This window comes from Hippoglossus hippoglossus, chromosome 5 (assembly GCF_009819705.1).
Source record: "Hippoglossus hippoglossus isolate fHipHip1 chromosome 5, fHipHip1.pri, whole genome shotgun sequence".
NCBI lineage: Eukaryota > Metazoa > Chordata > Actinopteri > Pleuronectiformes > Pleuronectidae > Hippoglossus > Hippoglossus hippoglossus.
The window spans coordinates 28,296,290-28,309,850 of NC_047155.1; the positions used below are offsets into that span (position 1 = coordinate 28,296,290).

Here is a 13,561-nt window from a genome sequence, read left to right on the forward strand (position 1 = left end):
GTGTCCTGTCTTTTTCGAAATAAACCAGCTGCAATGATTCAGTGATCAATTAATCAACTTTATTAAAAGATTATGGTGAAGTGGTTAAAATAAAAATGGCAGTAAATACAAAAGATTTTAAGTGCCATCTATGTCCACTTTTCCTAATACCCTTGTGTTTTGGATGCAGAAGTCTCCATGGTGATGTAGAATGTGATGTGTTAGAATTCAAACAACAGATATTCAGGGGCTCTAACACTCTGAGGCCTCAGTCTGAGGACATTTTTTATCCAGTGTCTCATTCTCATTGTCTTCTTTGGCCCCTTGTACCAGTGTCAGCTCTTGTGCTGATTGCTGGACTTTCACCTTGAACACATCACACTTCTCAGGAAACAGGCCTTTGTTGAAGAGCACAGACGTCAGATAGGAGAACAACACTATGGCAGCAATGGCAGACAGCATGGAGATGGTCTTAACTGGAGCGTACTGGACATAAACTCCATCCTCAAGAACACAACCTGGGAAGTGGAGGACAACTGGCAGCCTGAGTGATGGGAGTCCACTGAGAACTCTGAGCACCAATCCCACCACAAAGCCCATAACAGCTCCGTAACCATTGGAGATATTGATGAAGAGGACGCAGACCAGTTGAGGGAATATTATGACGTAGGCCACTTCAGAACCAAGAAACCAGACCAGCATGATGCTGCTTTTCTCTTTGGTTAGTGATGTACCAACCACACCCACGACCATCACAACAACACGGATCACCCACTGAATCTCTCTGTCTGATGCCTGGAGAAAAAGTAAAGAGGAGGAGGTGAAAATGATTGAGATACTAACTATTATCTTATAATACAATTTTCTCAGGAAGTTTAGTATTTCTCACCTGTGGCCTCAGGATGTTCTTGTATATGTTGGACGTGAAGACAGAAGCAGCAGAAATTAAAACAGAGTCCGCAGATGACATCGCAGCAGCAGCAACACATCCAGTTCCGATTATGGAGATGAAGAACGGGGTGAGGTGCTGTAATATGATGGGCAGGACTTGAGCTGCTTCCCCACGTTCATATGGAAATGGAGAACCATAAGACGTCAGGTTCCAATCTGAGAACAAGATGGAAGAAAGGCTTAAAGGTGGTCACATTATTCAAGGATTCTAAGAGGAGCCTTCTGCACAAAGGACTGAAATAAACTAGTTTGGTGCACATGGGTCAAATGTTAACAATAATTTGAAGTGCCATATTGATTAATGCAGGTCCTAAATTGTACTGATGAAATAAGTAAGTGTTTGAGTTTAGTCCGTCTTTAGAAAGAATTGACTGATTGTGAAGCTTCCTCCACTTGTTGAGGTTCACAGCTTTTATTTGCCAGTTTGGCTGCAGGAGAGATGAAACAACTGAATCACATGAGCTTCTATAATGAGCTTTAGTTTGATATTGCTATGAATGTTCGTGTTCATCCATTATCAAAGGTTGATCACTAAGATTGAACACAGATGTTCCAGATGGAGAGTCCTCTTTGACTGTTTGTGTTTGTATAGTCAGAATGTTGATGTAAGATTTCCCAGTTTACATTAGTATGTGGAAGTTGTCAGTACCTGTAGATGCAGCGGCTGCCCCAAGCAGTATTGGAGGTGTTCCAAACACAAGTAAGAGGAAAGCAGCAGCAAAGCATGAGAGCTTAGCTGTGGCTAATGAAGAAGCTGCCAACGTCCTCTGGTGTAAACACTGAAATCCCTGACTCCCCAGTGACTTAACATAATGAAAAAATATTAGTTAGCACATTGGGTAAACACAGCAGAATGGCTTATTGTTATTAGCTGTGAGTTAAATAAGAAGGAAAATGGAAGAAAGTAACATTTAATGTTATAAATACAGACAGAGGTTATTTAATTTCATCCTGGTATTAACACTTACTGTTTGAAATCAAAGCATCTGCTATTTATATTTTTCTTAAAAAAGGTGCAACCTTTAAATATCTTAAGTGTCATCATATGTCGGGATATTAAAGGTCAAGTGTGTCAGATTTAGGTGAACGGATCTATTGGCAGAAATTATATTCTTTATATTTACATACTTTATATTTACATCGGGAGCAGGTCCTCTCTATGGAGGCAGCCATGTCTTTTAACTGTAGCCCAGACTGGACAAACTAAACCTTTTGAGTTTTTATGACAAGTGAAGCTGCCACAGATTCTCTTTCATGTTTGGAAGAGGAGGGTGAGGTGAGGGGTGTTCAGCTGCAACATGACACTTCACCACTAGATGTCACTAAATTCTACACACTGAAGACTCGAGTGAGTTGCATTTGACATTGTTTCCTGTTTTGCTCCATCTTACAAACAATAAGAAATCATCAATCATGATCCAGGTCTTTTCCAGTCCTGGTGCACCAATCCAGGGAGCGTGTAAGGTGTTGTTCATCAGTGTCTTGCTGATGTCCAAGCAGTTAGGGTTCATCAAGACAAAGGGAACACACAGCCACTGCAGAGACAAATACAAATGTAAGTAATGAACACACAACTCGAAAAACTGTTGCTAACCTGTTATGTAATTATTTGGACAGGAATAGTTTGTTTGAAGGCTTTTTGGCAGAATTTAGAATCCATCACACGCAGAAACACAATGCAAGTTACCAATGGCCTTTTTCGTGGCTTTAGACAATAAATTTGTCTCCACACTTGTCCTCCTGGATCTTAGTGCAGCTTTTGACACCAGTGAACACAAGATTTTGTTACAGAGACTGGAAACAGCAGGAGTAAAGGAACAGCACCAGGTTGAACTTATCAGATAGATTTCAATTTGTTAATGAACATTGACTCTTCCATGTACACTAAAGTTAGTCATGGAGTTCCACAAAGTTCTGTTTTCGAACCAATAATTTTCACTGCTTACTTTGGGCATTGTAATCAGAAAACACCATATTAATTTCTATAGTTACACAAACAACACCCAGCTGTATTTACAGTATCTCTGAAGCCAGATGAAACTAATCTGTATTTAGGAGCACAGTGTGCGAGTAAACATTAAAACTATAACACTGTAGGACATGTTGGACAGCTTTTGAAATGAGAGACACAGGAAGAGGTGACATTCGGCAAGCCAGTCACTTAGGTAACAGTAAGAGTTGTATTCAAAAACGTTTCTATAACTTAATCTACATCATTGCCAAATAATGCCATGTTCTGCAAATATAGTACAGTTCAGGAACAGGCAGGCAACTTGGTGTCAGGAAACTCGCCTCTGAGAAACAGAAACTGTAGTGAAACATAAAATCTCACGACACTGAGATCTGTATATGTGGAGAGAGGAGAGACCATTGGGTACGTTTCGGCAGTCTTGATCTCAGTACACTTGGCTTAACTGTGGGAAAGACTATGGACACCTACTGTCTCTGCCTTTAGTTTTCGAGATGAATTTGCATTCCAAGGGTTATTCTCTACTCGGCTACACTGATATTCATTCATGTCTGTTGGACTTGACATAGGTCTTAAAATTCATTCCTAAATTGAATGTGTTGACTCACCAAGCTAATGAATATAAGAACAAGCTGAATAATATCAGTGTAGGCCACAGAGTAGAGACCTCCCAGCAGAGTGTAGATGATGACAACTGCAGCAGAGATCCAGATACACACAGTGTAGGACAAATCCAGGACCACACTCATGGTGCCTCCTGTTAAACAAATATTGCATTAATGTAATTTAATATATATCCAGACTTTGTGTGAATATTTAATGTTCATAATTCCTCACAAAATAGAGGAATTGCAAACGCCAAAAAATGTTTGTGCAGCTAAAAAGTCAAAGTGAAAAACATGTTTCTTTGTATACTTTACCTAAACAAATCATCGTTACAGTCACAAACATCACATCAATAGAAATTGAAGCCAGGCTCAGTCCAGCTGTCAGAACTTGTCCATACTTGATGTGGAAAGGGTCCATCATTGTGACACACTTCATTTCTCTTAGTGGTTTAGCAAACACCAGGCCACCTTGATTTAAAAAGAACACATCACAGTCAGAGAGACAAGGAATCAATTCAGGGGGGGGAAACAAAACCAATAAAAAAAGAAATGATACAAAGTATTACATTCATTTGACATTTTTAATATTTGCTGTATGAATTCCAATGATAAAGTTAAACTTACATAGAATAAAAGATAAGCTGTATGCAGTTATCGTCGTGGCTACCGAGGTTAGTCCAATTGACGGAGTGTACACCATCTCAGCTATGCCAACAACGAAACCTCCTCCAACCCATGTAGCTGCAGGATGGATCAACACACAGCAGATATAGTTATACCACATATATCCAGAATAAACGGGATGGGAGGCTGAGAATTCCAAAAATAGACAATTTATTCAATTCTGGCACATGATTTATAAATACTGATTAAACAGTAAATAGTTTGGATGGGAGCAACACAGTAGCAAGGTTGGACATGTGCAATGTGTGGAGTACTGGCACTCACTTGACATTGCTGGAAGATATAAAAAGGGGGAAGAAGTTAAAGGCTCAGGACCCAATTAAAGTTAAAATCTCATGCGTAAAACAATCACTGCACACTTTAAGAATCCTAACAGGTGTAATTGCACCAGTGGATTATCACTGCAAGCGATATTATACCATAAAGTAATAGAGGAGGGTCTCTCATTTACGGAGCCAATAACTCACAAATATTTAGGCCATTACACTAGGATTGCACAGTACCCTTCAACAATATTGCACGTTGCCCATTTAACCAAGAACAAAATAAAATAAAACAAGGAAACCAGAAATCAAACAAATGAAACATAATGAAAACTAATTTTAAACAAGAGGCCAAATAATCTAAATGTCACATGTTTGTCTTTGTTGATTCTTAACTGCTGAAGTTTCACCAAATGTAGTGTAAATATTACTGATCCTATTTCATAGTCTCGTCCTATCCTTATGCAACTAAAAGTTTCATAATACTGATTATGAGTTTCCTTATCTCATCCGGTCAATGGACCTTCTCATTTGCACCTTCCTAACTGTTTCTGGAATAAACACATCCTGTATATGGAATGAAGACCTGTAATGCAATCATCAAGTTCTACACATACATATCTATACATATTCCTATAAACATATGGGTATCTGTAGGTTATTACATTATTCCACCACATAAAGTCTTGTTTTATGTACTCAGCTAAATGCCAGGACACAACAGCAGCCCACCACTGCTTCAGCATCAGGGCAGACACGCATTTATAGATCCGACAATATCGATAAATAACAAAATAAATGTGATCATCAGTTTGTGTGAAGATCAACAGAAACAAGCAAACACACACACACACACACACACACACACACACACACACACACACACACACACACACACACACACACACACACACACACACACACACATACACACACACTCCTATAGACAACAGAGAAGTTATTTTCTCAGATTCTAATCTGTTAACATGGGCTCCGAAATGATTTATTTTTAAGTTTAACTAATGCGGGATGTTTCCAAATTCATTGTGTAATTGTGTTACTGTTAGTGCAGTGGACCCTAGGTTCCTCGCAGTGCAGTTGGCCCTGGGTTCCTCCCGATGCAGTGGACCCTGGGTTCCTCCCGATGCAGTGGACCCTAGGTTCCTCGCAGTGCAGTTGGCCCTGGGTTCCTCCTGGTGCAGTGGATCCTGGGTTCCTCCCGGTGCAGTGGACCCTGGGTTCCTCCCGGTACAGTGGCCCCTGGGTTCCTCCTGTTGCAGGACATGCCTCATGTAGCCAGAGTGTGTTGGCAGACGACTTGCCTCCACTGTATCATTACCAGTGTTTGTCTCCGCAATTTTCTAAATGTTTACTTCAGAGAGGAGATTTATGTGGTCATGTGAGCTACACAAGGCACAAGATTGGCTGGGTCATGTATATAACAGACCCGACTAATATATTACTAAATTAGTTGCCAACTACATTTATCATCAATTAAATCGATTAGTTGTGGCAGCCCTAGTTTGAACACTTGGGGAAATAGAGGAGCAGAGCTGTCAATTGATGACCACCTGGTGGTGAGTCAGATCAGATGGCTGGGAAGGCTACCAGCAGACCTGGAAAACCAGAGCGAGTTGTAAAAATGAACTGGGAACATCGGGCTGAAGCCCCTGTCAGTGGGTTCTTCAACTCCTAACTCCAGAAGAATTTATTGAACATTGATTTGCATTTTTGTGGATGCCACGGACATGGAATCTGAGTGGACCGTGTTCAGGGCACATTTCAGTAGTGGCAGGTGGGAGCTGTGGCCTGTCAAAGTGGCAACCTAAGAGCCCGAAGCCATCAGGCTGAAGAAGGAGGCTTTCAAACCTTGTTTGGCTTGAAAGTTTCTGGCTAGAAGGTATTTAGTGGCCAAGAGCAGGTCCTGCGGTCTCAGAAGTAAGAATTTGGTTGTGGAAGGAGTTCAGGAAGGCCATGGAGAAGTACTTTAGATTGTCCTGAAAATAAATTCTGTCTCGGAAAGTTTACTCCAGGGTCCTTGAACGGAGACTCCGGCCGATTCTCAAACCTTGGATACAGGAGGATCAATGTCTTAGCTGTGGAACTGTGGACCAGCTTTTTACCTTAGAAAGTATGACCATCCAGTCTGCATGTGTTTTGTGGATTTGGAATGTATGATGTGTCCCCTGGGGGACGCTATGGTGCTGCTTATATATGAGGTGCAGGGGCCTTTGGTAAGGGTCATCTAGTCCTTGTATAACCTTGCATCCTCTGCGCAAAGTCGACCATGTTCCCAGTGGGTCTGGGACTCTGCCAGGGCTTGTCACCAATGCTGTTTGCGATTTTCATGAACAGGATTTCAAGGTGCTGCCGTGGTGAGGATAATCTTCGGCTTTGTCTTACGAAGACATGTTAAAAAGGGTTAAACTTTACAATTGTGTTAAGTGAAAAGAGACCAATGGCATTCAGGTCCGGATCTAGACTCCTCAGATTGGGGCGGCAATTAGAAATTTGGGGTGGGCACCTTTTCACACATTAGACTTAGAGTTGAGAGTTGTTTTAAAGAACGTGTTACAATAGGAAGTCCAACCAAGCTGTGGTATAATAATAATAATAACAACAATAATAATAATTATTATTATTATTTAAAAAAAAATGTTTTACACGTGCCACACACAGACTAGGGACACCAACATTTTTGTCTGCCTGCGCGGAAGGACACATGCAGGCGATGAGTTCCAGTGAGGAAGCTGTGAACGCACAATGCTGCAACACAACACTGAAGATTATTTTTTAATTATACATTAAAAAATAATGATACATTATACAGGTGTCATTAGTTTAAAATATGTTAAAAAACAAGTTCGACAGCCTGGTTTGCTTGAGTAAATGGACAAACTGTGGAGACACACTTCTAGATCCGGGCCCAATGGCATTTAAAGGGGACATAGCATGCCCATTTTACCACAAGTTGATATGGTTAATGAAATGTCTGTAACATACTTTGGTCAAAATACCACAAGGATCATTTAAAACAGCACCCTTTTTACCCTGTATAAAACAGCCCTCCACAGAGTGACCTGTTTTGAGTGCCTGTTCCTTTAAATGCTAATGAGCCAGCTCCCCCCTCCCCCTCTCCCCCCATGATTTTGGTGAGGTGGGGGGTGGGCCAAGACCATGTAGGGAGACTTCCAGTGCCTTGTTACGACACAAAACCCAGGAAGCTGGGTTCAAGCATGACGTTTCTGACTTAGAGGAACCATAACAAAACGCGCGAGTGTTTTTTTCCCAGAGTTTTTGGGTTGGTAGACATGCCAGATACCCACATTAACCTGTAGAAGCACTAACAAAGTGGAATTTGCATGCTATGTCCCCTTTAAAGTTTTACTTATATGCTTTAACATTTGCACTGCTACCCTAAATGTTTTGCCACTTTACTGCAACCCCTCTAGTTTGTTCCAGCCAGTGATCTGTGCAACCTGCCCCTTTACCTGCATTTACCTAATATTCATGATTTTACTCAGTTCCAACCTGTTGTATTGAGCTGAGCTGTCCTCACCTGTCATGGTAAAGATCCCCACCACCCAGTTGATGCTCCGGTTTCCCAGTAACGTCATCTCCATCTCATTGGCTCCACTTTTCTTCTGTTCCCTCTTGGACTTGAAAGAAGCCCAGATGCCGGTCCCAAGGACCAGCAGGTAGAAAAGCACCATCAATATCACTCCTGGGATGTTCACTGCCATGATGAAGTGGTTGACTGTCTTTCACACCAGCGTGTTTTCAGTTGAGTAGAGAAACCTTAAAAAAATGGCAGACCTTACAAAATTATCTGGGTTTAGAGGAAAGTTGACAAGTTAGACAGGTGTATGCATTCCCACCGACCTTGGGCACTTAAAACACCAAAGTAAAGTAAATCCCTTAGTAAAACCTGTGAGTACCTAATCCACACCTGATTTAAATCTCGTCCTGTCAGGAGGAACCAAAACCATGCACTGTGCAACATTTTAAGTTTTTCAAAAACGTCAAAATATTTCCAAATGATACTCACCCACTTTCTCTGCATACAACTTTTTTTTTTTGCTCACCCAGCATCCCTGAAAGGAACTGTTCCACGGGTGCCGCTGTGTTTCCAATGGGTTTGTGGTTTGGGGAGGTTGGGTTTTAAGGTGCAGGTGTTTGTTTTGGCTGACGTCTCCCTGGCTTTGCCCTGCAGACGAATCAGGTGGTGCTGCACAGAGTCACATGTGTCCGACCTGCCTCACTGGTTTATGTAATAAGGTCATCATTATCAATATAAGAAAATAAGAACAACTCCAGGTTCCTCTTGAGCTCTGCAACTGACAGGGAGTAACAGCTTTGCTGATCCATCTATTCCTCCGAGGAGCAATGATTTCATGAACTTCTTCACAAACTAAATTATGACCATCAGGGAAACAATCCAACACCTCCTCTCCATGAACAGAACAGATATATGGTCTAGTACAGAAACCATAGAAACCTCCTGTAGCACCAGATTTATATTTGGACCACTTTTATTCAATTGATCTTCTGAACTGACGTCACTGGTTTCATCATCTTAACCAACAACTTGTCTATTAGACTCTTTTTAAGGAAGTTCTCCCCCTAATTGACAGTTCCATATTAAATCTGATTAATATGTCTTTGTTAACCGGCTACGTACCGGTTTGTATCCTCTGCGCAAAGTCGATCAGAGTCGACCAGACCAGAGGATAATAATAAGAATATTATTACTCTTAGTTCTTCTGACATCAATTTCGTCCTGCTGCTCCTCCCGCAGATTTTGTTGCACATGCACAAAAAATACATCAGAATGTGCGGCTCGGTCGGGAATGGTGTGCTATGACATTTCTAAGACTATCGCCATATGGGAGTCAATGGGAGCCTTCATCAAAGGAACGAGTGGGAAAATGACTGACTTTCAGCCATTTTTTCTGTGCTTAAACTGCTCTCAAAGCCACAAATGGAGGTTCTCAGACATGATTTTCTGATTAGCTCACCTGTCACTGGGCGTCTCAAACTGATTACAAAACCAATGCTGAATGGCAATAAACTGTACTATAAAGTGCTTTCAGTGGTCATCAAGACTAGAAAAGCTCTATATGAATACAGAACATTTACAATTTAGCCAACCCAAAACTCACACAAACTCTGCTTTCCCCATAAATATAAGCTACAGTGGTTTACATCATCTAAATGTGTACAAATCATTGCTCTGTGTGCATGTTACTGACGCCTTGTTACATGAACTGTGACAGTTGCAAACATTTACTTCTCACTGTCATTTGGGGGTGCTATTGTGCAGATGACCTTACCTGAACTCAAAAATGTGTTTATTGATAACTTGGATGTTTGTGCTTCATTGTTCAGAGTGATGTCTGTGGAGAGAATCCTCCAGAGATCAAACAATGAGACAGGACTATCTCTTGGAGACATCTTGCATCCAGCAAGTCAACTTTTTAAACTCATTTGCACCTTTATCAATTCTAGATTTTCCAATGTGAGAGAGGGATAATATGTTCTTTTAAGAAAGTTTACCAAGGTAATCAGACTTTTATGTGGAAGTAAACATGTTAGATACAAATTAGTAGAGTATTTATATATCTCAAAATAAGTCTGGAGAAGCTCATCTTGAAATTTGAACTGACTGCATACACTATGCTTTATTTTGCATGACTATCATCACTTAAACTTTGGCTATTATTATATTGTTAATGTTGCTAATAACTCAATATGAAACATTATGTTGTGAGCAAATTACCCATAAAAAAAATTAACTCCACAGGTTTAACATTGAAGTTGTTGGACTCGCAGATCAAAATGCATCTGCAAGAGAACCAGAGACATGACTTTCTTTTCTTACATTTATTCCATTTATTCTTCTTCGTTGTCAAAACCTGTTGCCAACATTGTCCACAATACATCCGCTGACTGATATGGGCCTGAAGCCCTATAGCCTGGAGCCGAGATGTGTTGTGTCATAGCATGAAGACTGTCAGCGTTACGTGAACATTAAAGTTCTAGAAATTATATAACACATTTAAAGGGCGATAACGTTTGCAGCAGCCCACCCTCAGTGCAACTGACATAACCTGTTTAGTTTAGATTATGTATGAAGTCACTTGACAGTTATGTTGGAATTATCTAATCTCTCATCATACTCAGGGGATTGCTTTTATTCTAGTTAGGGGGAAATAATCTTGTCGTGACATTAATTTATAGATGAGATAGTGAAAAAACAAGCCAGAAGTCAGTAGTTTGTTTTTGGTCTTCAGCCCCACAGCTAATGAATATTTAATGTGCAGTTACGATGGCCGATATGACCTCTTCATGCTGCTTCCACACCTTGTCCAGTCATGTATAACTACAGTGTGAGACTCAACTACATGAGAAAGATAATGATATCTAAATTAAAAAGTATTAATAATATTATATTATTATAGAATTATATGTCTATCCATCCATTATATAATAATTATCGTTTGAGGGTCATGGGGGGTCATGGGGGGTCATTGGCCAGTCTATCCCAGGGCAGATAGAAAAACAACCATTCATGCCCACATTCAAATCTATGTTAAATAGAGTCACCAGTACAGCAACAGTACTAACCACTGCACCATAGAGCTGCCCAACAATTATACCATCATATGAAAACTTTTACCACAGATGGATAAATAGTAGCTTCAGAGAGGCTTTTTGTGACTTAATTTTAAAGTGATATTACCTTTCAATTTTCACAAAATGATAAAATTAAAACATGTTTTTAGACTTTTTTTGGGGGGGTAAGCTGAAATACCTAATTTACAAACCTACTCTGACCTTTAAATCAGTTCTGCCAAAGCTTCTTGTTACAACTTTGATTCTTCTTGGGTAGATCTCTTTCATCCCTGAAACCCTCAATGTATTGTTTGATACCAACTCTAAACTATCTAATAGTTTTTCATTAATTGATAATGCAAATTTAAAAAATGTACAGTGACATACTTTTGACCATAGATTGCAGTGGAGCTGCACATTTCTCTTGCAAGTTGTTGCACAGTCTATGACTTTGTGAGTTAGGGCCGTTTCTTGAAGGTTTGACAGCTGCTTGGCTAAAGTTTTGAAATTGAATCTCACACATGATGATGACTTCAAACAACTGTAAACGGAAACATTGATCGAGTCATTTTAAATTCAGACGAAAAAACACATTAATTTATATAAACATTTTTGGCGAAGATTTGGCAGTGAGGCAATTGGTTTCAATGGAATGTAATGTTTTTGATTGTTGAGAGTTTAAAGGAAATCTAAATGAAAAATGAATCTCTGCGCCTGAATATGACATACACTACCGTTCAAAGGTTTGGGGTCACCCAGACAATTTCGTGTTTTCCATGAAAACTCACACTTTTATTTATCAAATGAGTTGCAAAATGAATGGAAAATATAGTCAAGACATTGACAAGGTTAGAAATAATGATTTTTATTTGAAATATTAATTTTGTTCTTCAAACTTTGCTTTCGTCAAAGAATGCTCCATTTGCAGCAATTACAGCATTGCAGACCTTTGGCATTCTAGCTGTTAATTTGTTGAGGTAATCTGTAGAAATGTCACCCCACGCTTCCTGAAGCCCCTCCCACAAGTTGGATTGGCTTGATGGGCACTTCTTGCGTACCATACGGTCAAGCTGCTCCCACAACAGCTCAATGGGGTTGAGATCTGGTGACTGCGCTGGCCACTCCATTACAGACAGCATACCAGCTGCCTGCTTCTTCCCTAAATAGTTCTTGCATAATTTGGAGGTGTGCTTTGGGTCATTGTCCTGTTGTAGGAGGAAATTGGCTCCAATCAAGCGCTGTCCACAGGGTATGGCATGGCGTTGCAAAATGGAGTGATAGCCTTCCTTATTTAAAATCCCTTTTACCTTGTACAAATCTCCCACTTTACCAGCACCAAAGCAGCCCCAGACCATCACATTACCTCCACCATGCTTGACAGATGGCGTCAGGCACTCTTCCAGCATCTTTTCACCTGTTCTGCGTCTCACAAATGTTCTTCTGTGTGATCCAAACACCTCAAACTTTGATTCGTCTGTCCATAACACGTTGTTCCAATCTTCCTCTGTCCAATGTCTGTGTTCTTTTGCCCATAACAATCTTTTCTTTTTATTGGCCAGTCTCAGATATGGCTTTTTCTTTGCCACTCTGCCTCGGAGGCCAGCATCCCGGAGTCGCCTCTTCACTGTAGACGTTGACACTGGCGTTTTGTGGGTACCATTTAAAGAAGCTGCCAGTTGAGGACCTGTGAGGCGTCTATTTCTCAAACTAGAGACTCTAATATACTTGTCTTCTTGCTGAGTTGTGCACCGGGGCCTCCCACTTCTCTTTCTACTCTGGTTAGAGCCCGTTTGTGCTGTTCTCTGAAGTAGTAGTACACACCGTTGTAGGAAATTTTCAGTTTCTTCACAATTTCTCGCATTGAATAGCCTTCATTTCTAAGAACAAGAATAGACAGGCGAGTTTCACATGAAAGTTCTCTTTTTCTGGCCATTTTGAGAATATAATCGAACCCACAAATGTGATGCTCCAGATACTCAACTAGCTCAAAGGAAGGCCAGTTTTATAGCTTCTCTCACCAGCAAAACAGTTTTCAGCTGTGCTAACATAATTGCACAAGGGTTTTCAAGGGTTTCCTAATCATCCATTAGTCTTCTAAGGCGATTAGCAAACACAATGTACCATTAGAACACTGGAGTGATGCTGGAAATGGGCCTCTATACACCTATGTAGATATTTCATTAAAAACCAGACGTTTCCACCTAGAATAGTCATTTACCACATTAACAATGTATAGAGTGTATTTCTGATTAATTTAATGTTATCTTCGTTGAAAAAAACAGTGCTTTTCTTTGAAAAATAAGGAAATTTCTAAGTGACCCCAAACTTTTGAACGGTAGTGTATATATGAAAAATAAAATTTGGGATGTAACTCCACACCTGCCCTTCATTTAAATTCACTGCTCTATGAATTAGCCCCATTAGCCCACCCGTCCGCCTCTCACCTGCAGCTCCGACTCTTCTCATCAAACACACAAACGTCTTGTTTTCTG

The 13,561-nt window shown here is 40.4% G+C and overlaps 1 protein-coding gene across 1 annotated transcript; it reads right to left on the reverse strand.

Moving 5' to 3' along the window:
• Positions 1–231: 231 nt before the first annotated feature.
• LOC117761282 (high-affinity choline transporter 1-like) lies at positions 232–8,197 on the reverse strand. The gene is made up of 8 exons (XM_034585008.1): positions 8,014–8,197; positions 4,132–4,248; positions 3,820–3,975; positions 3,508–3,656; positions 2,322–2,465; positions 1,580–1,733; positions 869–1,086; positions 232–774 (listed from the first exon to the last, which is right to left on the reverse strand). The coding sequence occupies exons 1-8, from the start codon at positions 8,195–8,197 to the stop codon at positions 232–234; spliced, it is 1,665 nt and encodes a 554-aa protein (XP_034440899.1).
• Positions 8,198–13,561: the final 5,364 nt, after the last annotated feature.

Excerpts from the sequence above, each read along its gene's own strand:
- LOC117761282 (XM_034585008.1), bottom strand. The coding sequence starts at position 8,197 with ATGGCAGTGAACATCCCAGGAGTGATATTGATGGTGCTTTTCTACCTG. Across the intron at positions 3,657-3,819 it reads TGTAACGATGATTTGTTTAG|GAGGCACCATGAGTGTGGTC; the intron begins GTAAAGTATACA and ends TTTGTTTAACAG. Across the intron at positions 1,087-1,579 it reads GGCAGCCGCTGCATCTACAG|ATTGGAACCTGACGTCTTAT; the intron begins GTACTGACAACT and ends TCTTGTTCTCAG.